The sequence below is a fragment of the Artibeus jamaicensis genome, unplaced genomic scaffold (genome assembly GCF_021234435.1).
Source record: "Artibeus jamaicensis isolate MK-2021 breed Jamaican fruit bat unplaced genomic scaffold, CSHL_Jam_final scaffold_286, whole genome shotgun sequence".
Lineage (NCBI taxonomy): Eukaryota > Metazoa > Chordata > Mammalia > Chiroptera > Phyllostomidae > Artibeus > Artibeus jamaicensis.
Window position 1 is genome coordinate 10,804,874 of NW_026522034.1, and position 24,479 is coordinate 10,829,352.

General features: G+C 33.9%; 1 protein-coding gene across 1 annotated transcript in view; it reads left to right on the top strand.

Moving 5' to 3' along the window:
* The window catches only part of MDGA2 (MAM domain containing glycosylphosphatidylinositol anchor 2), an 875,220-nt gene that overhangs the window by 666,842 nt on the left and 183,899 nt on the right, over positions 1 to 24,479 (top strand). Inside the window, exon 8 of the mRNA XM_053656885.1 lies at positions 11,321 to 11,614. Within this exon, the coding sequence (XP_053512860.1) occupies positions 11,321 to 11,614 (294 nt within the window). The remainder of the gene's footprint in view (positions 1 to 11,320; positions 11,615 to 24,479) is intronic.

Here is a 24,479-nt window from a genome sequence, read left to right on the forward strand (position 1 = left end):
CAGCATTTTACCTCCCTATGTCAGTTCTGTGACCAAATTGAAATCTAATAGGCATACTAACTTTATACAGACATATCTATGTGGTCTTAAAAAATTAAAAATATAATTTTTGTGAAAAATGATCTTGAAATCTATACACTTTATAATTAAGCCACAGATAATCAAGATGCGACTATTTATCAATACTTTTCTTACTTCGGTTCCTTGGTAACCTTGATTAGTGCTCCATAAATAAATCAAAATTAATTAAGTGCCTCTAAAATACTTAAAATGTCACATGGTGTGGGAACTGTGGAGAAAGTAGATAAAACCTGGCACTGGCCTCCAGACGGTTTAGGTACATTATGTAACAGTGGACATTTTGTCCTGACACATCTTGTAGAATAAATCAGATATACTGTAATTCAGGGACTTGGAAATGAATAAAATATACAGAAATCAGAAAAGGCTTAAGACAGAAGGCTGAAACTGGGCCTTAAAAATAGGGGATTATTGGGGTGGAACTGTGAGGACAAAGCCACTCCTGGGTAACAGTGAGGGAGGTGAGGAGATGAGGATGAGCTGGGAGTGTAAAGCAGGCTAGGAGACATGCCAGTGTTGAACAGAGGGCTTGTCCGGAAGCGTGCACCTTAGTCACACTTTGCAGGTGAGATGGAAAACAAACAAGGGGAGTCATACCTGTTCTAGAAAAGGAGAGGCTCCTGAAGATATTCGAATGTTAGTATGACAGGATTTTTAAGAAAGATTATTTCAGAAATCATAATATTTTAGGAGGAGAAAGGGACCCTCATGAGTTGGATTTTAGTAACTCATTTGTAGGTGGGAAGAAAATATAGAAGGAGCTGCAGTGATGTAATATATTACTACATTGACTATGGCTCAGGGCAATCCTGCGTATTTTAAAACAATGGTATTGCGAACCTTTATTCTGTTAATGAGAAACGAGCTGTAGAGTGTTAGCAGCTTTTATCAACATCATTCATGACCAGTGGTGGTTTCCAAAAGGAAACAAATATCAGCAAGTTAATTAATAAATGAGGAGACCTTAGCTAGTTGGGTTCCTTTTGTCACCTTAAATATCTTTCAAGGATGCTTTATTATATTTTAACTGATACATAATTGAAAATGAGTTATGTTTAGTGGTTAAAAATATTTGGGGGATTTGGATTGGAAGTATTTTTAGATTGAAGATGATTATCAAGTTTGTCTTATATCATCATATGAGTATTTCCCAAAGGCCACAGAGCATCACATTCTTATAAGTTTTAAGTATTATTAACACAATTATTCCAGATCTTAGTGGTGTGTTCAAATCAGTTGTGAGGTGCATAATGATTAGAATGATACCAATATTGAGTGGAAGAAAAAGGAGTGGAGTTACAACAAATATGTTGACGTTTCACTTAAGCAATGGTGTATCTTACCTCATACTCCATTATGAGAAGTCTTTACTCACATGCCCTTGATAATTATTGCAGTTACAAACTGTTCATTTCTTAACTTCCATTTAAAATTTTGTGATTTCTCAAAACTTCATACTCTGATATATTTACGTACATGTCTTGTGCTTACAAAGCTAATATGTAATGTGACAGCAAGAAAAGACTGGGAACTACTGACTTGGACACCAAAAGCTGTGTCTGAGTTAAGTGTAAGCAGTAGTTAAGTGTGATAGACTATCTTACCTTCAATACTATGTGGTCTGAAGTATGGATATTGCTAATTGCAGCATCTCAATCAGTGGGGAACCAGGGATCAAACTCACATCAAGTCTATAGATTTGGACAAGATGGGAATTCTTGAATCTGACCTCTGGGGAAATCTTTCATAAATGCACATATTTTGAAGTCTGATTAATTTATATTTTAAATACAGATTCTACATTCCACTGTAGACATACATGTATATTATAAACTGTTTCTCAATTCAGGTATAATTAAATTAGCACTATACTTATTTGGGGTTTCTTGTTAGAATTCCTGACAGCCCCTTATTTGGGGCTGTAGAAAAATCTAATTATTAGTGGGCTTACTATAATTTTATATTAAAATCAGTATATTGAAAGAAATGCATACTTTGTTTAAATGACTACTATTGTAGTACTGTAAATATAATATATATATTTAAACAAATAATTCCATAAAAAAGCATGCTCTGATGTTTTTGTTTCAGAGACCATGATATTTTCTCATATAGTTTGGATAAACTAACCTTTCTTACATTCTTTTCAGTAAAAAAAAAAATAAGGCAGTCATTTTCCTAGAAAAGACTAGGATTAAATTGCTTCAGCTTGCTTCTCAATGAGAAAAAGAAAACATTTCACTTCCTTTTGACAAACTTATTTTATTTATTTTTCTCTTTTTTTATTATTGTTAAAGTACAGTTATATCTATTTTCTCACCACCACTTTCCCCCACCTCATCCACCTCCCACCTTCAATACTTTCCCACTTTGGCTTTGTCCATGGGTCCTTTATGGAAATGTATCCTTGACAACCATTCCCCTTCTTTCCCCTGTTATCCCCTTGCCTCTTCCCATCTAGTTACTGTCAGTTTGTTCTTTATTTTCATGTCCCTGGTTATATTTTGCTTGCCTGTTTGTTTTGTTAATAGGTTCCACTTAGAGGTGAGATCATGTGGTGTTCGTCTTTCACCACCTGGCTTATTTCACTTAGCATAATGCTCTCCAGTTCTACCCATGCTGTCATGAAGGCTAGGAGCTCCTTTTTTCTTTCTGCTGTATAGTATTCCATTGTGTAAATGTACCATAGTTTTTTGATCCACTCATTTACTGCTGAGCACTTTGGGTTGCTTCCTGTAATTGGCTATTGTAAATTGTGCTGCTATGAACATTGGGGTGCATAGGTTCTTTCATATTAGTGTTTCAGGATCCTTGGGGTATAATCCCAGTGGTGGAATTGCTGGGTCAACAGGCAGTTCCATTTTTAGTTTTTTGAGGAAATCCCATGCTGTTTTCCACAGTGGCTGCACCAGTCTGCAATCCCACCATCAGTGCACTAGGGTTCCCTTTTCTCCACAACCTCACCAGCACTTGTTTGTTGATTTGTTTATGCTAGTTCATTCTGACCAGTGTAAAGTGGTATCTCATTGTGGTTTTAATTTGCATCTCTCTGATGGCTAGTGATGCTGAGCGTCCTTTCATATGTCTCTGAAGCCCACTATATGTCCCCCTGGGAGAAGTGTGTGTGTTCAGGTCCTTTGCCCATTTTTAAAACATTTTTAAAATATTGTATTCATTTAATTTTAGAGAGAAGGAAAGGGAGGGAGAAAGAGAGTGAGAGAAACATCAATGTGTGGTTGCCTCTTGCTCGCCTCCTACTGGGGACCTGGCCCACACCCAGAAGTATGCCCTGACTGGAAATCGAATTGGTGACCCTTTGGTCCCAATCCTGTGCTCAACCCACTGACCTACACCAGCCAGGCCTATGCTCATGTTTTAATTGGATTGTCTGTCTTTCTAGAGTGGAATCATGTGAGTTCTTTATATATTTTTGGAGATCAGACCCTAGTCCCAAAGTATCACTGGCACATATATGTTCCCATACAGTTGGTTCTCTTTTCATTTTGCTGATGTTTCTTTTAGCCATGAAGAAGTGTTTTATTTTAATGCAGTGCCATTTGTTTATTCTTTCCTTTATGTTCCTTGCTCTAGGGGACATATCAGTGAAAAGATTATTGTGTGGAATATCTGACATTTTCCTGTGTATGTTCTCCTCTAGGACTTTTATGGTGTCATGATTTATATTTAAGTCTTTTATCCATCTTGAATTTATTTTTGTGCATGGTATAAGTTGGTGGTGTTTTATTATTTTGCATGTAGCTGTCCAGATCTCCCAAAACCATTTGTTGAAAAGGCTATTTTTACTCCATTTTATGCTTCTGCTCCCTTTGTTGAATATAAAGTGACCGTAGAGACATGGATTTATTTCTGGGCTCTTTATTTTGTTCTATTGAACTATGCGGCAGTTCTTATGCCAGTACCAGACTGTTTTGATCACAGTTGCCTTGTGATATAGTTTGATATTAGGTATTGTGGTACCTCTACTTTGTTCTTCTTTTCCAAGATTGCTGTGGCTACTGGGGATCATTTATGGTTTCATATAAATTTTTGAAATGTTTGTTCCATATCTGTGAAATATGTCACTGGCATTTTAATAGGGATTGCACTGAATCTATAACTTGCTTTAGGTAGTGTGGACATTTTGATGATGTTAATTTTTCTAATCCATGAACACAGTATATGTTTCCATTTATCTGTGTCTTTCTTAATTTTCTCTTCAGAGTTGTGTAGTTTTCTGAGTACAGGTATTTTACCTCCTTGGTTAGGTTTAGTCTTAGATACTTTATTTTTCCTGTTGCTGTAGCTAATGGAATTTTTTTGCCTGATTTCTGATTCTGATATCTCATTGCTGGTGCACAAAAGTGCCTTTGATTTCTGAATATTTACTTTGTATTCCACTGCTTTGCCAAACTCATTTATTAGGTCAAATATTTTTATTTGCTTTATTTTATAGTCTGTGATGCAAAGGAGTAGTTGACAGAAAGCCAGTTTGTCCAAATTATGTATCTATTTGGTTATATTTAGTATAATAGATGTTGGTCTCATATGTTTTTCAAGTTTTTGTGACATTGAATCTTCAACAGTAACATTGCAGATAAGAAAAATCAAAGTACGGGCAGTGCATACACTGTATGTCAGAAGATGTAGCTCTGCATTTTTATTAAGAAGACCTTTTTCTAGCCAGTACATTAGGAATAAATGTACATCATGAAGTGCAGACATTTCAAATTTTTAAATTTAATTTAATGTTTTTTATGGTGGAACTGAATATTCTAAAAATATTTTAATTAGATAAAAGAATAAACACGAACAAAGTAAATTTCCTGTCTCTGAATTAGCACTTTATTCTACTCTTTAAAAAATGTGCAGCCTCTTTTCAAACCTTTACATGAAGAGAGAAAGGAAAGGAAAATTATAAGATCCCTTTCTTTTGAGTCTCAAATCTCTAATATACACTCCGATACATCTCAAGACCTTCATCTGAAATCTATACTAACAGTATATTTTTCAGGAGATTCTGCTACTTGTACAGGCTACTGATTGTACAATTACTACATTTTCTATTTTTTTATCTTCACCCCAATGACATTTTTGCATTGCTTATTTTTTGTGTGTCCTAGATTTTAAACTTTATTATATTTTTCCATCACCATTTACTCCCTTAATATGTCCTCCCTGTCAGCAATCATCATACTATTATTGTCCATGTCCATGAGTACTTTTTCTTTTATGTCCAATCCCTCCACACCCTCATCTCTTCCCCGTAATAGTTGTCACCTGCCCGGCATCTATGATTCTGTCTCTGGTTTGCTTGTTAGTTCAGTTTGTTCATTACATTCCACATGAGTGACATTGTATGGCATTTATTTGTCTTTCTCTGACTGGCTTATTTCACTTAGCATAATGTTCTCCAGGTCCATCCATACTGTTGCAAAGGGTGGAATTTTCTTCTTTCTCATGGCTGAGTGAAATTTCATTAAGTAAATATCCCATTTTTGTTTTATCCACTCATCTACTGATAGGCACTTGGGCCTCTTCCATATCTTGGCAACTGTAAATAATGCAGCAATGAATATAGAAGTGCTTATGTTCTTTCAAATTAGTCTTTTGGATTCCTTCAGATATATTTCCTGTAGTGGGATTGCTAGGTCAAAAGGTAGATTTATTTTTAATTTTTGAGCTATCTCCATACTGCTGTCCACAGCAGCTGCACCAGTCTGCATTCCCACCAACAGTGCAGAAGGGTTCTCCTTTCTCCACAGCTTTGTCAACACTTGTTGTTTGTTGATTTATTGGTGATAGGATGGTATCTCATTCTGGTTTCAATTTACATTTCTCTGATGACTAGTGACATTGAGTATCTTTTTATATGTTTATTGGCCATCTGTATACCCTCTCTGGAGAAGTGTCTACTCAGGTCCTGTGCCCATTTTTTAATTGGGTTGTTTGGGTTTTTTTTTGGTGTTCAGTGTTGAAAGTACTTCATAAATTTTGGATATTAACCCCTTTTCCAATATCTTGGCAAATATGATCTTTCATTCTGTGGGTGTCTTTTTATTTTGTTGACAGTTTTCTTTGCTGCTAAAAAAACTCTTTAGTTTGATGAAGTCCCATTTGTTTGTTTTTTCTTTTTTTTCCCTTTCATAGGAAGATATATCTGGTAAAAAAAAAAATAAAACTTCTACAAGCAATGTCTGAGTTTGCTGCCTAGGATTTCTTTTAGGATTTTTATGTTTGGGGGTCCAACATCTAAGTCTTTGATCAATTTTGAATTTGTTTTGTGTATGGTGTAAGAAGCTGGTCTAGTTTCATTGTCTGCATGCATCTGTTCAATTTTCTCAACACCGTTTATTGAATAAACCATCTCTATCCCATTGTACGTGCTTGCTTCCTCTGTCGAATATTAACTGAATATAGGTGTGGTTTTATGTCTGGGCTCTCTACTCTGTTCTATTCATCTATGAATCTGTTTTTATGAGTGTTTTGATTACTATGGCCTCGTAGTATAGTTTGATATTAGATAACATGATTCCTCCAACTTTGTTCTTATTGTTCACGATCTGTGTTCCTATGTGGGGCTGTATGTGGTCCCATATAAATTTTTGAAATATTTGTTCTACTTCTGTGAAATACGTCATTGGAATCTTGATAGGAATTGTATTGAATCTACAGATTGCTTTGGACAGTATGGACATTTTAATGATGTTAACTCTTCCTATCCATGAACACGGTATGTACTTCCACTTATTTGTATCTTCTTCAGTTTCTTCAGTGCCTTATAATTTTCCATGTATAGGTCTTTTACATCCTTGATTAGATTTATTATTAGGCATTTTATTATTTTATAGTCTATTTTATATTATTACTAATATAGTATATTAGTAATAATATATTTTTATTTTATTTATTTTATAAATTATTTTTATTTTATTTTATTTTATAAAAATAATATATTTATATTTTTATTTTACTTTATATTATTACTATTACTATTACTATTATTTTATTGTATAATAGTAAGCAACCACCTCAGCCTAAACTGGGCAAAGTTATGAAAGTGGTAACATTTAAACAGAATCTCCATACATGGGGAAGTCAGGGGGTACTAGAACACATGCAGAACATAGGGAAAAAATTGCTTGTTCAAGAGCACTGAGGTTCACTAGTTGGTAAAATCAAATGTGAATGAGTGTTAATAAGGCTGAGAAATTCTAGAGGAGCATTTCTTGGCTTCAACATAGCTCTAGACTATGTTATCTAGACCTTCATGTCTAGAGTGATATATTTGTATTATTAAAAATAGAGTTTTATCAGATAAGCATTGAAAACTAGGTTGCATTAACACTTTAAGTTTCTCTGGGCTTCTTGAAGCCTGTAAAATATGCTAATATGCATTGTATGATATGTGGAAGAGTGAACAATGAAAGATATATACAGAGGAAATTTAATTACCAATAATCCCACATTAAGTGAGAGCCACTGTTAGTGTTTTGGAACATTTCTAGATTTTTCCACATATAAGTTTCCTCGTCTCCTCTGAATCAGGGCCCAGCTGCTTCCTTTCTTAATGTGCTTAAATGTTCTTACTGAGTTTCTATTATGTGCTAAATAGAGTGCAGAATGCTGGTGATATAAAGATGAATCATATACACTCTCCCCTTTAAGAAGCTCCCTGTTAACATTAATTAGCATAAGACTCTTGTTATATAAAAATGTGATATTTCTGTTTACACTGTTCAGTAACATATTTTACTCATTTACTAACAATGGTTATAGCTGTTCATACTATTTACTAGTTTTCTTGCATTAAAAATACAAGTATCTTTCTTTGTAAATGTAGGTCTATTATGTTATGATTAAAAAGGGTGCATCATATTCTGTTATATGCCTGTACCACCATTTATATGACATTTCTATCAGGCTGTTATCAATTTTTTAAATTAAAGCAGTATTATTAGCATTCTCATTGAGGTTTGTAGTTTTCATAGCAACATGAACAAAATAGCATTTATGATGATAAAGTTTATGGCAGGATAACAGGAGTCTTGGAAGAATTAGAGTGGTGACAGAAAGACCAGTTAGGGCACTGTCAATAGAAGAGAAAATGATGATCTATACTAAGAAATCAGTATAGTCATGAAGAGAAATAGGCAGACATAAGACATTTTTCACTGAGAAACCAAAGCAGCAGTTAGGAAGTAGTAAGCAGAAAGAAGTGATAAAAGAAACAAAAAAAATTACAGTTTTTAATTACCAGATGAAGCATGTTAATAATTAACAAGTCAAGAAATAGATGATTTTTAAGTGTGGGGATTTGAAAGACTTTTGGAATTTAGAAATAGGGTGCAATTGTAAACCGAAAGATCCTTGGGCTAAAGTTGGCCTTCATATTATCTACACATAAAACAGATACATGTGTGAGAACAAACTAGCACTCATAACAGAAAAATATATAATAAAAAAGAGGATTGAGTATAAAATTCTAGAGAGTGGAAAATTTAATGTGGAGCAGGGGGGTGGGGGAGAGAGAGGGAGAGAAGCCTATAAGAACTTTGAGAAGTTACAAACTTTCTTGGTCAAGAATGTTACAAAGAAAGAATTACCAGTAACTCCAATTTCATTATTTAAAAAGCCCCTAGGAAGAGATGAAAAGTAAACAATATTTTAATTATGTTTTTCTGTTTTGCAAAAACTGGGCTAATTTATGTAAAATTTATTTTCAACTTACATAGATTAAAATTTAGGTTTACCTGTCTATAATTTTGACTGCATAGGAAGGAAAGTTTATCTAAATAAATGAATAACAAACGAATTTACAAATGGAGTTTTTGAACTATTTAACATGATAAACATAAAGCATAGCTAGTCAAGGGTCTATTTTAGAATGGCCTAATATAATAAAATCTTTGAATATTCATCTTATTAAGTCATGAATTAAATACTTTAACACCACTTTTATCTTTAAGTTTTGACTGTTTGTTCTTATAATCAAACATTAATAACCTTGGAGCTCTTAAAATGCAAATTCTCAGTTTCAAAATGTAGAAATTGGTACTCAAAGTGTGATTAAGTTTGGCCAAGGTCACCCGGCTTGTTATTGGAAGCAGTGAGTACAGAAGATTTCAAATAAAAATACTCCACATAATAATCTCATAATTTATAATTTCTTTTCATTTATTTCACATAGATTTACCAAAATTTATATATGTATTTGGATTACTATATCTTAAAAACAGTTTGGGTTTATATTTGGGAAATATTCTAATGTAGATACATGTAGATATATAAGATAGAAATAGGTATATGACATAAAATAGACAAATAAGGTAATCTGCAAAATGTGTCAATTATACCTTACACCCTCACACTTCTACCTTGACTCTGTTTTATTGTCCCTGGGCTAGAGATGAAGAGATGGGCAAGGAAAAGTAGTCCAGTTTGCCCATAGGAGCAGAGCAGTTGTGAACAGGAGTCTGGTGCTAACTCCAGCTATCTGTTTCAGACACCATAGTTTACTGGAACCTGCTCCAGGTATCATGTCTCTACATGATACAGATCGGCCTGTATCATGTTACAGATTATCCACCTGTTACAGATCGGCCTCAGTTTAAATTTTATTCAAACCAAAGTAGTTTTCTTCTCTTATTCTCAGGATTTTCATTTGTTAAATTTTAATATTAAATATTTGATCCTTAGGATTATTCATGGAATTAAATGAAAATGTAAAATCCCTAACTTTGTCCAGCATATAGTAGGAACATAATTAATGTTAAGTGCTGAGGTTATTGCTCTTATTCTTTGTGATTTCTCATGCAAGGTAAGTAAATATTGCAGCTTCTTTTTGATCCTATTGTTAGAGGAGGCTGCTTAGAATTGCATCATTCCCTTGTGGTTTACTTGTAAAGGAATAAATTAATGAAACCATTTAACTGTTTGTATTTACAAGAAGACGTCATTAAATGAATTACTTGATCATGCAGGTTTTTTAAATGCAGCCACATTTAAATATATGCTTTGTTAATGGCAAGTCTTAGTGTGTGTGTATATGTATGTATATATATATATACATATATATACATACAACACACATATATATGTATATTTATAGAAAGTGGTACCAATGTTTTAATGTTCCATATTTTCTCATTTCCAAGATACCATGCATTATTTATCTACTTTTTTATCACTTCACTACTTATTTAAGATAAGAAGTAAATGAAGGAATTAAATGAAAAAATATACAGGAAGATACATAGGAAGAAAATTAATTCTCATATCATTTTGGACTTGAATTTATTCTTTCTATACTCATCGACAGATAATTTAAAAATTATGTTTGCTCTTGTTCTTGGACACTGGAATGCAGCGATGCTGTCACCCATGTGCAGTCCTCTCCAAAGGGAGCACATTGTGTTTGTAGGAAAGCTTATTCATCTATTTCTGTGTATTCTTACTCTGGCATTTAATTTAGCCCATGCTTTTTATTGATGTTCTATTGCATAAATACATTTGAATTCATATATGCATTGTATTAAAAATAAAAGTCTTCCAATGAAACAGATGATTTTATTTGTAAGAAAATTTGTTAGGTAGCAATTGCCTCTTGGAAGTTTATATGTTGTCCTAAATCATAACGCACATATATATTCTAGCACAGTAAAGTGAGTTTCAGTAATATCAACCTAATGTTCTCATAAATATTTTCAACAAATCAGAAAATAACTTAACTCGAAAAATTACAATTTGTCCTTCTTTTTCCCTTTCCTACTACTTGTGTTTCCCATGTCTGCTAAATCTACATGGTCACTTACCTTTTCTTATAGTATGTTTAGGTAAGGGATAGCAGCATAATAAAGCAGAAGATTGAAAGGCTGATCCCACCCCCAGCAAGTGAGATCACTTTTCTGTAAATTGCAGATGTTAAAGACCCAGTTAATGGCTGATAATAACAAGTCATTGAGTAGATTGTTCATAAGTTGGCCATGTACAGTCTAATTTAATGGGTTTTTATTTTGCTAAAGTTTGAAGACCTCATTCAAGCGAGTTCTATAAAAACAATTCAGAATTATTTCAAGGAGGGTATTTGCCACTGATTCCCAAGGTCTTCTCTATAATTTTTGCCATTTGAATTGTCACACATCTTCAACCAGCAGAAATTGTTTCCTTATGATTTTCTGTGTTTGAATATGCTTTACCAGTTTATACTAACTTTGAAAAATTTTCTTTTTCCCATTTCAAGTTCCACCCAATCTGACTGTTCCACAGGAAAAATCACCTCTGGTCACCAGAGAAGGAGACACAATAGAACTGCAGTGTCAAGTAACTGGAAAACCTAAACCCATCATCCTTTGGTCTAGAGCAGATAAAGAAGTCGCAATGCCAGATGGGTCAATGCAAATGGAGAGCTATGACGGAACACTGAGGATTGTGAATGTGTCTAGGGAAATGTCAGGAATGTACCGATGTCAGACCAGCCAGTACAATGGTTTTAATGTGAAACCGAGAGAGGCCTTGGTGCAGCTCATCGTGCAGTGTAAGTAAATACTTTTCTCTGTGTTATAGGTGGGAGGGTGAGGGGAGCAATGATACAGAATGTTACTAGTAAAATGAGGTGATTTTGGAGTTGGGTTAGGATAAAATATTTGTATATTACTGCTTCCCAATTTAAACTATAATTTCTCCTACATCTGCTTATGACCTGAGCTAATATACACTAATAGATGAGAATTGTATTTGTGTGTGTGTGATTATTATAATGGTGTTATTCAGTAAGTGAATGCCGAAAAACCAACAAATCTAACAGTTAGAAGCTGGCCATGCATAAGAAAGTAAAGTGAAAACTGGAAGTAACTGCTGATTCAAATTATACTATGCCCTTTTTTCACAGTTCATGTTTCTACTTCAGCATCGTTGCCCTTTGCCCAACTATCCACCTATTTCAAGGAATCCTTTTGTTTCAGTTGTGGAGACTTAATCATTGAAATGCTAATTTTGCAGATACAAAGTTTGCAAAATTATCTAGTAGATTGCATAATTATCTAGTAATATTGAGATAATTCAGGCCGATATTTGGTGCTAAACTTTTGCTTGGCTTTCCTAACAGGTATTGTATAACTGTGAGATTTGAATAATAAGATTTTATACTATTCTTATTGAAATTGCTGTTACAGTTCTAACAAAAATTTATTTTAATATTAGAAGTAAGTAAATTCATAAATTTTAAAAGTTTAATGATGTCTAGTGGTGCTGGATTTTTCAAGGAGGCCTCAATAATTTTTATGGCAGGTGGCATGGCAGGTTGCTGAAAGAGGAAAAGCAAACTGAACACAGTCTGTTCCAGCTTCAATAGGGCTGCTATCATGTTTAACTGATGCCCTGTTTCTTAAATACACAGTGGCAAAGTCCTCAAGAAAATGATAAATTCGATGAAACTATAAACTTTAATACACAGCAATGTTGTTTTCTTTCTGTGGTTCCTTGGTCACTCAGAAAACGGAATTCAAGATTTAGTCCAAGCATGTCTGTTCTTACATTAGACTTAAGGACATTGGCAGATTGAGTTAACTGACTTTAAAGTTGAAAGAATAATTGAGAAATAGAAGAATTATATTTGGAACTAATGTCAGTAAATTCATTTATGTATGAGGTGAGGAGCAAGGTTCTGACAGCTGCTTAACATTCCCTGTCCCTGTTGTATAGAAACTCCTACAAATATGCAAAGTATTATTTGCCAGGTACTTTGGCTGATTTCCAATTAATTACTACTTTTTTTCTCCAAGTAATGTAGCTTTTAGATGGCAGGTTTCATTCAACACTTCAGTATTGCTTTTTCCCTCCCCGGCTGGCATTTATACTCAGGACAGTAAGTGCATGGTTGAGAGGTTCATGTGAGAAAACATGTGTCAGAAAGAAAAAGAATTATAAAAGAGATATATCTCCTCAATTCTCCCAGAATAATTCATATCCTCAAGTGACCACAGAAGAAGTTGACAGAGTTTGGAAGACTTCATTCTCGGTAATCACAGGACTCTGTGCTTCCTCCAGAGTTTTGCACAAAGTTCCAGCATTCCTAAATCTATCAGGGCAATTTATTTCACTCTGCTCACACCTCACCAGGAAAGCACTGACAGAGAGAAAAGCTGGAGAACCCAGTGGCTCTAGGGAATTTAGAAGGTTCAAAAACCAAGATCTCTATCTTCATAGAGTATACTAATGTCCGGAATTCTATTGGTGAGTCAAATTTCCTCTGCTTTTTCTTCTTAGTAAGGCCCATAGAAAATGTTAAGTTCAGCTCAAGATTTTAACATTCAATAGTGGACGAAGATAAATGCTGGCACAGTTGTCTCTAGTGTGACAGGGAGGTAATTGACTGAAAGGCATCAACAGACATGGGCAAAGTCTAGTTCATTTGATGTAGGTGAAAAGATCACGTCCTAATTTGCCTTTGCAGAGCAGGCAGTGTAGTCTGACAACACTTGCTCTCAGACACAAGCTTTCTTGGCCTGCCCAGGAGGGCACTGGTTGCCAACGGTCTTGCTAGTTCTAAGTGAGGCTGCATTGTGTCTTTCAAGAACCTCCCTTTCATGTGTTCCCAAATATTTGGAAGAATGTGCTTAAGTATCTGAGCATTTGCCAGGCACAAATAACTGCTAACAAGTCCAGAATATTTCTGAGTGAATAAAATGTTCATTTTTCAGACACATAATCCCTGCTAGCTGTCTAGCCAGGATGCCTACCAAGACCCAATTATTTCTGCAAAAATAATAATACAGGAATTTCAAACTGTTTTCTAAATGATAGTCCAACTTTTGGAGTTTTATTTTTAAATACAAAAACAATTGATATTTGTTTTTAACTTGGCTAGCCATGCTACATGTAAGGATGACTCATGGAATGTGACATTTTCATACACATATGCACACATACATGTATATGTATGGATGCCATTCTCAGCAATTAGTTACATCACTGCAGCTAATAATCTATGTTTTATATACTTTGTATACCAATATGCAAAGTATTATTTGCCAACATGAAATATTTTACATTATAGCTATTGAGCAAATGTGTTGAGTAATTTAAATTATGATAAAAATGTTATAAGAATATGTACATACTACATACCTCTTGATTCTTGCATGACTAATCTTTGTTATTTAGAATTTAGAAGGATCTGAGGAGTTACTGTATATAGATTGATACCTGAAAATGTCTAAATGAAGGAAGATGTCAAATTATTATAGTTCTTACAGAGCACCTTTTTCAGCACTTGAACTTTTTTAAAGTATATTTTACTGATTATGCTATTATAGTTATCCCAATTGTTTTCTCCCCTTTATTCCCCTCCACCCCATACTCTTCCTCCCACCAACATCACCCCTGGCTTTAGTTCATATCCATGGGTTGTACATATCAGTTCTTTGGCTTCTGCATTTCCTATACTATTCTTAACCTCACCCTGTGTATTTTGTACCTACCACTAATGCTTCTTATTCCCTGTACACTTTTCCCCATTCTCCTCCCTTCCCCTCCCCACTGATAACCCTCCATGTGATCTCCATTTCTTTGATTCTCTTCCTGTTCTAGTTGTTTGTTTGCTTTTGTTTTTGTTTTAGGTTCAGTTGTTGATAGTTGTGAGTCTGTCATCATTTTAGTATTCATATTTTTGATCATCTTCTTTTTCTTAGATAAGTCCCTTTAACATTTCATATAATAAGGGCTTAGTGATGATAAACTCCTTTAACTGGACCTTATCTGGGAAGCACTTTATCTGTCCTTCCATTCTAAATTACAGCTTTGCTGAATAGAGCAATCTCGGATGTAGGTCATTGCCTTTCATGACTTTGAATAATTCTTTCCAGCCTCTTCTGGCCTGCAAGGTTTCTTTTGAGAAATCAGCTGATAGCCTTATGGAAACTCCTTTGTAGGTAACTGCCTTATTTTCTCTTGCTGATTTTAAGATTCTCTCCTTCTCTTTAATCTTTGGTAATGTAATTATGATGTGCCTTGGTGTGTGCTTCCTTGGGTCCAACTTCTTTGGGACTCTCTAAGCTTCCTGGACTTCCTAGAAGTCTATTTCCTTTGCCAGATTAGGGAAGTTTTCCCTCATTATTTGTTCAAATAAATTTTTGATTTCTTGCTCTTCTCCTTCTGGCACCCCTATGTTTGGATAGTGGAACATTTAAAGTTGTCCAGGTGGCCTCTCTACTTTTTTGAATCCTTGTTTCTTCATTCTGTTCTGGTTGAATGTTTACGTATTCCTTCTGCTGCAATGTTTGATTTGAGTCCCTGTTTCCTTCTCTTCACTTTTGCTTCCCTGTATGTTTTCCTTATTTCACTTTTCATAGCCTTCCTTATCCCTTTATTTTGTGACCTTACTCAGCCATTTCTGTGAGCATCCTTATTACCAATGTTTTAAACTCTGCATCTGATAAGTTGGCTATTTCTTTATTGCTTAGTTCTATTTTTGGAGCTTTGATCTATTTTTTCATATGGGCCATGTTTTTTTGTTCCGGTGTACCTGCTATTTTGTAAGGGGCAGAGACTTAGGTATTTGCTGGCTTGGGGCAACCCACATTGTTGCGTTGTGGTGCTGTGTGTGGAAGAAGGGTCAAAGAGGGAACAATGCGCCTTTCTTGCTCTAGGCTGGCTTTCAGCCACTTCCCCAGCTACCCACAAGGAAATTGGGCCCTTCTGGTGCCAGTTCCCAGGTGGGTGTGTTTGTGTACATTCTAGGACCCTGTGGGTCTCTCCAATGAGCTCTTCTGTGAGGCTGAGAGTTTCTGCCATTCTGGTAAGACCCACAGATTTTTTTCAGCTCAAGGTTTTGAGGCTTTATTTCTCCATGCTGGAATCCTGAGTTGCACTGTCTGTCTTGCTCCTCAGTTGTCCCTCCCCATTATCTGCACACAAAGTGGGACCATCCACTCTACCAGCTGCCACCACACCCACCTGGTTCTCAAGCCAATGCCTTGCCACATGTCCTTTCCACCCCTCCCAGAGGTCTGGATAAATGTCTTCTTTAACTCCTTGGTTGTTAGACTTCCATACAGTTCAATTTTCTGGCAGTTCTGGTTATTTTTTTTAAACTTGTTGTTGTCCCCTTTTGTTGTGTGAGTAGGCAAAGTATATCTACCTACACCTCCATCTTGGCTGGAAGTTTTATATTTATATATAATTGTATCTCTTTTGAAATATAAACATAGAAAAAGAAATGGTCATGATAAATAAGAAAAAATTGGTATCTCCAAGGTACATTATTTTCCTATTTTGTTTCATTTGTATCCAATTAAACAATAATCAACCAAAGTGATTAAAGGAGCATAGATATAATTGTATGTAGGACTTTGATAAGTTTACATTGTAAGGGCCTAAATACAAGGTCTGCTCATCAATACTCCACCCACTATTAATATAACAAGAATGGTTTGCAGGACATCATGTAACCTGGCAGCCAAGGAGAGTGGACTGGAATGCCCATATGTAAACAATGATGACTTCACTGTATTAGCCAGTGGGGCTTGTAGATGCTGTTGAGTGAGCCTGTGGACTGTGTGGTCATTGCATTCAAAATGACTGAATTAGTAGCTTAACAAATCAGTATCAAATTTGGCATTAGGCTTGAATATTCCTCTGCAGAAACTCACTGGGATGATTCAGAAGGCCACAGCTATGGTCAATTAGTGATTGGCAGCTTCATCCTGACAACATGCCTGCACACGCATCACATCTCCTGCAGAGCTTTTTGGTGAAACATCAAATCACCCTGGTGGCTCAGCACCCCCTACATCCAAGATTTGGCACCCTGTGACTTCTGGCTTTTCCCTAAACTAAAATCACCTTTGAAAGGGAAGAGATTCCAGACCATTGATTTGATTCAGGAAAATACAATGTGGCAGCTGATGAAAATTGAAGGAACTCTATGAGGTCCCAAGGTGCTTACTTTTAGGGAACTGAGGCATCATTGTCCTATATATAATGTTTCTTGTATCTTGTATCTTCTTCAATAAATACCTTTATTTTTCATATTACATGGCTGAATACCTGAATAAAATAAATATTTTTAACTTCTACAATTACCTGTTAGCACACATTATGTGTACCAGAATAAGAAATTGCAAATACAATATTTTGAAAAATACTGTTTTATAATTAATTTAATTCTTCAAATTGCTAAATGAAATTGCAAAGTACATTGTAATTTTAATAACAGACCTTAATTGTTTAGTCATTGTTTCATTTTATTCACATGGCTTTGGAACTATATAACAATTCTTTTGTTAAGTTTTTGGCTATTTTTTCTTGAAACATTACAATTAATCATTAAAAATATGCATATATATGTTAGAAGGAAATTTTTTTCTTTTACCCTTCTAGGTTCTTTGGCTGGTTTAGTAATTAAATTGACATAAGACACCTTAGTGTGAATGAAACAAATTTTCAATTTTGTAATACAGGAACTCTATAAAAATATGAGACCCAATGCAAGTGGGCAGTTGAGACTTATATGCCATCCTGAACTAAGAAATTAGATAAGGTCATGAGGTTTCAAAGGGGGCAAGGTAATTCATAAGGATGATAAGAAGAGATGTTTGCCCTGCCAGAAAGTTATCTCTTAAATAGCTCTCTCTCTCTCTCTCTCTCTTTCTTTCTCTTTCTCTCTCTGAGGCAGACCCCCTCCCTAAATTCCTTGAGGGTGGTAAGGAGAAATACAAGTTTTTCTTGAAGCTGGGTCTTGCTTGCTTCCAGCTCAACGTAATCCACAAGCCTAAGTTGCCCATTTGGGGGTGGCATATGCTGATCTCCTTCAATATCATTTAAAAGTCATAGTATATAGAGAGCTTTTTGAAGAAGACTAGAGTAATTTCCTAAACAAAATCACAGTAGTAAAGTGATATTTAATTTACCCACTAGAGTATAGACCACTTGAATATTGATTAAATAAAAATGATAAAGGATGAATATATTCAATATGTACAATATACTAAATGAAGAAACTAAGCTATACCTATTTTCCTCCTAAAATATTTTTCTTAAATTTATGTTTGTGTTGTATACATATACTTCTAGTTGTATGTGCTATAATTTTAATTTCATAAATTATATTTTATTTTTAACAAAAACTATCCTTTAAAGCATTTTATCTCAATGTACAGGCAAAATATTTTAGTAAAGACATATAATTTGAAATACATTTCATTGAACATCAGTTGGAGTACATAATGATTTGAATATCACTTTTTATTTTTAAGGCTTTGATTTATATATTATAAATGTTATAAGGGTTGTAATTTGTCTTATTCACACACAAAAACTGTGTATATATAAATATATATTTATATTATATAAATGTACATTATATAATATATAATTATACATACACGTATGCGTGTATATTTATATTTACAATATATAAACACATAGTTATACATATTTACATCTTTATTATAAATATATTTAATTATATATAAATATGTTATATATAATATATAAAGACTATATATAATATATAAACATTCCTGGCACCTACAATTCAAAATAAGCTATTTCTTTTATAAGGTATAAAATATATACTAAAAATAAAAAATGATGAGTGTTAAGTTGTATTAACTAATAGCTTTTTGCCATCCCCAAATGAGATTTAATGATCCACTTATAATATATATTGTTCAAGTGGAGAAAAAATCTGAAAGAAAATAATCAGGGCTATTGATGAACCCATGTTCCTTACCTGTTTCTTAAGCAAGACCAAATTGGATGAAGAGGAGGGAGCCATGGATCAGGGTTTTATGGCTGACTGTTTCTCAAGAAATCTAGCAAACAGGGCATGTTAATTTCTTTTGGTCAAAATGAATATCCAACCAAAGCAGCATATCATGCATCTTATAAAGAAAAAGTTGCTAAAAAGAGGTTGGATGTACAGTAACATGTATGCTCAATAATGTTAGACAGATTACTGAGTAATTTGATGTAGTGTCCAGATATACAGAATGACTGTATTAAGCAAATAGAACTACTTTTTGGATTTTTAAAATAGTGACATTGCTCTAAAAATACTAATGTGACTAGAGATTAATCTAAAATTAGTATGACACAAAATAACTATTAAAAAGAGGAAACAAGAGAGCAGTTTGTCACAGTCACACACAAAAAACATTAAATGCTATCAAAATGAATTAATAAACTAATGGATAAGAATTTTCACTTTTTAAAAAATATATTTTATTGATTATGCCATTACAGTTGTCCCATTTTCCCCCCTTCATTCCCCTCCACCCTGCACACCCCTTCCTCACCATCCTCCCCTTTAAGTTTATGTCCATGTGTCACAAGTTCTTTAGATTCTATATTTTTAGCAGAACAATAAAATAGCTTTCAGCTCAGCATCCTGGAAAGCCCTACTTATACAGATGTATTTCCTGTTCTTCATAGTAATTCAGAACATCTCTTCACCTCCTGATCCGGGTAACTCAGTTGTGCCTCTTTAGCCAGGCTCTGATTTCTCCTTTCTTCTGTTCCCAACAATTCTTCAGCTGCTTTTCACCTTTTAAGTCATGGCTAAGTTCAACCTCTTCAGAAAGCCCCTTGGTGGCTCCTTGAGCACCAAGGAGCAAGGGTGCTCCTGGATTGTGGGCACTGATGTTCAGTCTGTACGCACATTGTCAAATTTCAAAGTAAAACTTTTGAATATACATGTCAGGTGATTATACTTCTCTCAAAATCACTGGTTATTATTTCACTGTTGCCTTCCTCAAAATTCTCTTGTAATACCACCCATGGAGTTTGTTTAAGCAACACAAAGAAATACTTTCAATGATGTAGAGTTTTCACACCAAGCTTTTAATTGGACTTACTTTTTTCACCAAAATGATCTTACTGCGATAGATTTTTGTTTACACCATAACATAAATTCACCTTCAAAAACAGAAAACTTATCTTTGACATTATTCAAAAGAATAAATCAGAAACATAAATGGTAAGTTTAAGGTTATTTTCAACATATTTTATGTAATGACTGCATTATGATTATTACATTCCTGTCTCTATTAGGATAACTTGGAAGAGAGCATTCACTTAAAGAACATTGTTTGACCCAGAGAATCCTAGCTTTTATCACTTATTACTATTGTTAAAGCACAAACTCAGACATATTAAAATGTTTAAGAGTTTGCGTAAAAACCCTTTCTAATGAGCAGTGGCACCCTGTAAGTGGTTAGGAGTGCTCTAGCCATAGGAGCTTTGGGGGAGACCTTTACAGAGAAAAAGGCACAAGTAAAGGAAGGAAATTATGAGTTGGGTATAGTTTATTTTAAAGTAGTTTATTTTATTGTATTTTTCCCATTACCATTTATCTGCCTTATATCTTCCACTTCCATCTGGATGGCTGTTGGTGATTGGTTGTCCTTATTTCATATTTCATAACCTTGAAGCATTTCATAGGTTTCTATTTCATAACCTTGAGGCATTTACAGATCTAGATTCTTTGGTTTGCTTCAGTGGGCTTCCACAGCAGTTAGAGCCACCTCGGTTTAATGGCCTCCTTGTTTAATTATATATCATATACATGATATATATGCTCATTGGCAAATAGCTTAGTATCACTAAGCCTTATTTTTCCTGTTTCAAAAAAATATCTCCCATTTTCTAGTACTTTTTAAAAATAAATTTGCAAAGTAACTAAAACTTTGTTTACCATATATCACAAAATGAAAAATATTATAATTATCATTTTAATATATGTTCTGCTATATTTTAATGTAAAGAATCTAATTTTTTACTTGCAAATCATTACTCTTATACCTTTTTTACTATTCTTTTTCCTGGAGATTGTTGATCCATTCCTCCTATAATTTCATCTATGAGTCAAACCTACTTTTAAATTACTACCACTATAACACTTGTCAGGTTAATAGGTTCTCAATTAACTCATCCATTTTCAGGATTTCTGTACTGAGCAAAAACTTAAAGCTAATGTCTGCTTGGTAAGACATGCTTAATTTTATTTTCTCACTGCAAAACTTTGCAATATATTTGACTAGAATCTAGGTTGGTGAAAGTATTTAAGTTTACTAACAAAATATTTTAAGCATTCATATTTCATGTTTATAACATTAATGATTGCTAAATAGAACTCAGTGTTTATTAACAGTGTTTCTTTATTTAAATTAAATGGCCCTATTTATTTTTTTGTTGTTGGCAGAAGTTATTAGAACCATTAATCAACTGAAGCCTGAGGCAATGTTAATATTTTGAAAATATTAATACTTATATTATTTCTCCAGCCTGACCTTTTCCTTTCCCCAGGTAATTAAGATATTTTCTTTAAAAAAGAAACAATATTCTCATAAGATTGTGTATAATTAATTTTTATAAAAAATACTCTAGAATTTTCAAGTCAATATGTCATATAAATAATTCTTACCTAATTTCCCCACAGATTTAATGAGGAAGTATAATGGGGCCTCTTGAAAATAGATTTGTTTAAACATTTTGTTTTGTATTACTTCTGAATATTTGAAAATTGAACTTCCAAAGCAGATATATTATTTTCTAGAAAACCTTTAGGATGAATTAACTTTAGCTGAACTTCTGCCATTGTGGGCAATCGTCTTGCCCCTGATTTCTCACTATTAGAGAGAACAATGTAGGGTAGATAGCCATCAAAGAAAATAGAATGTCTTCTTTCCTAAAGAGCTTCTCAATGCACAACACAGACACAGTATCATTATTGAGCAATTAAGGATAGACTGCCTGGAAAGAAGACTGGTTTATCAACTGTATGGATCATGTAAAAAGTACATGCATTTTGCCCTAGTTCTATCTCTGTGGATGCCCTAATGAAGATTCAATCATAGTTTCATGTTTAGAAAAAAATGTATTCACTCAAATCTTTATTTTCAGCATCTGTGCAAAGAAGCAGGATAGGGCAAGCGAGTTTTAACAGAATGATCAAAACAACTGACAACTCAGCCACATCTTGTGTTTATTGATGTTGTCATCTAAGTACTTCACTCCTGTTGTACAGAAGTTCAAGTGGATGATTATAGCATTCCATGATATTAAAAGTATTTTCTCCTTAAATCTTTAAATATGTGATTAAGTTAAATGTATTTTGAATGGAGAAATTTATGTTGCTTCTTTTACTAAGGTCTTTTCTTCTCTTTCCTTCCTTACTTTATGGAAAATATTTTCTAAGAGAGGTGAACATAAACATGTATAAATGTAAACATTAACATGAAAAACTATAAAAATTATGCACTTTTAAAATCTTTCTTAGTTAAAAGTGGACTTATCTCATCAAAAAATTAATGTATTCTTCTCCAATATGGCATTTAACCATTTTCTGAGTACTGTGTTCTTCTCCCATGAAAATAAAAAGACAACAACAATAATAAACCATTAAAATAAACCACACATAATAGTTTACAATAATATATCCTATGAAGAGGTCTGTGATTTTTATCAATTTATTTTAAAATGCCACTAATAGAACACTTTATGCAGAGGAAAATAGAAGATATGAAAAGGTGTGGATCTCTGGTTAGGAAAAATGTGTAAGACCTTCAGAAGTCAGATAAAAATGTTAGAAATTGAATTCCCAAAGCAACTTCACCCAGTGTATGGTAAAACCAAGTAGGAAGTGGGAAATCAAAGACCATTGCTGGCAAAGGAAGGCTGGCTTCCTATCTCTGCAGCTGGTGATATACAGTTACCAGAGTGTCTAATTTACCTGCAAGAGTTGTTCACACAGAATTCCAGCATATCATTAGCAATTTTATCCCTATAAATTTTCAATTTTTGATTGAATATCATATTTTCTATTTAATACCAGCCACATATATTTTGGTTTGGCAAATATTATTTAATTTTGGATTTTATGATATTATAGTGTGCTAATAAACTTTAACTTGGTAGTAAACTCCTCTGTAACTTTAATTAGAGGATCTTCTTAAGTGCAACTACATTCAAACTCATGGGTCTGCAATTGGCACATATGGCATCAAGTTCATTAACAGATATAAGACAGGAACCATAGCTTGACAGCATGCTTCCCACTCCCTGCTCCTGAAGGCACTTGAAAAATTTTCAAACATTTTGGATTGTAATGATAGGGGGAGGAGGGATGCTTCTGGCATCCAGTACACAGAGACCAGGAATGCGAATAAATATCCCTAAGGCATGGGACAGACTCCAAACAAAAAAATTATTCTGTCCACAATGAAAGTATTGCATGTGTGTGTGTGTGTGTGTGTGTGTGTGTGTGTGTGTGGAGATGGGAGGCTGTCCTGCTAACTGGTCTTTAATCTTGAGATGCCAGTAGCATGACCCTCTTCCCATGTCATGACAATAAAAAAATTGTCTGCAGACACTGCCGAATGTCCCCTGATCATCAAAATTAATCCAGGTTAAAGCCACTGTCTAGATGTTGGCTCACGTATAAGGAGATAACATCTACATAATTTGGGGCTGAGAACTATGGCTCAACCCTCTGCTCCACAGGAGCTAATGTTTCTTGTAACAAACATATAGCTATAACTTCCAGAATCTCTGACGTTAAAAGAGTCACTACACTAAGCTCAAAGATATTCCTATCAAATATCAATGTTCCTCTATATCCAGAAACATTTTAATACAAAAATTTGCATAAAATCATAGGTGACAGTCTTACCTTGTCAATAAACCAGGGGAGCAGGGCTAGAACTTTAAACAAAGGCCTAATTGTCATGCAACAGGGAAAACCAGGTATTAATCACCTTCTCAATGCATCCATTCTCTTCATCTGCCACGTTCAACTTCCTTAGTAATTCTTTTGCTGTAGTATTTTCTTCATTTGATCATAATAATTACATTGTGTGTATGCATGTTAACCAAATATATTTTCAGCATATCTTGCTTTTTTTTAACTTGCTTTTTGACTTATCTTCTGTGCACTGCTATGCATGTGTTCTTTCTTTATAGGTCTTTTTGCATTGTATCTGGATTTTGGGGGGGTAACTATGTATCATGCTATTCCATTACATTTTTTTGAATTGTCTTATGAACCTCTGGCAAATGAGTATTTTCTTAAGGTCTTAATGATTCTAGTGGGTAAAAGCAAAGATTTTCAAAAGGAAACTTCTAGATAAGCTGACCATACACTGAGAAACTAAAAAAATTATCCCTTGATTTCACACTTAATCTTACTTTAAATGGGAAATTACTCTTTCTTATTAATTCCAAACTATTTTCAAAGAGAAGCCAAATAATATTCTTGAAAATTAGACAGACACATATTCTGTTCTTTAATATTGTGTCTCAATGAATAAAATAAAATGTTTTTCTTTAGAAAGATTTTTATGTAACATAAGTAGCAATTGCTTTTTTTTTACTTTAACAGATGTAATTGTAGAACAATCAAG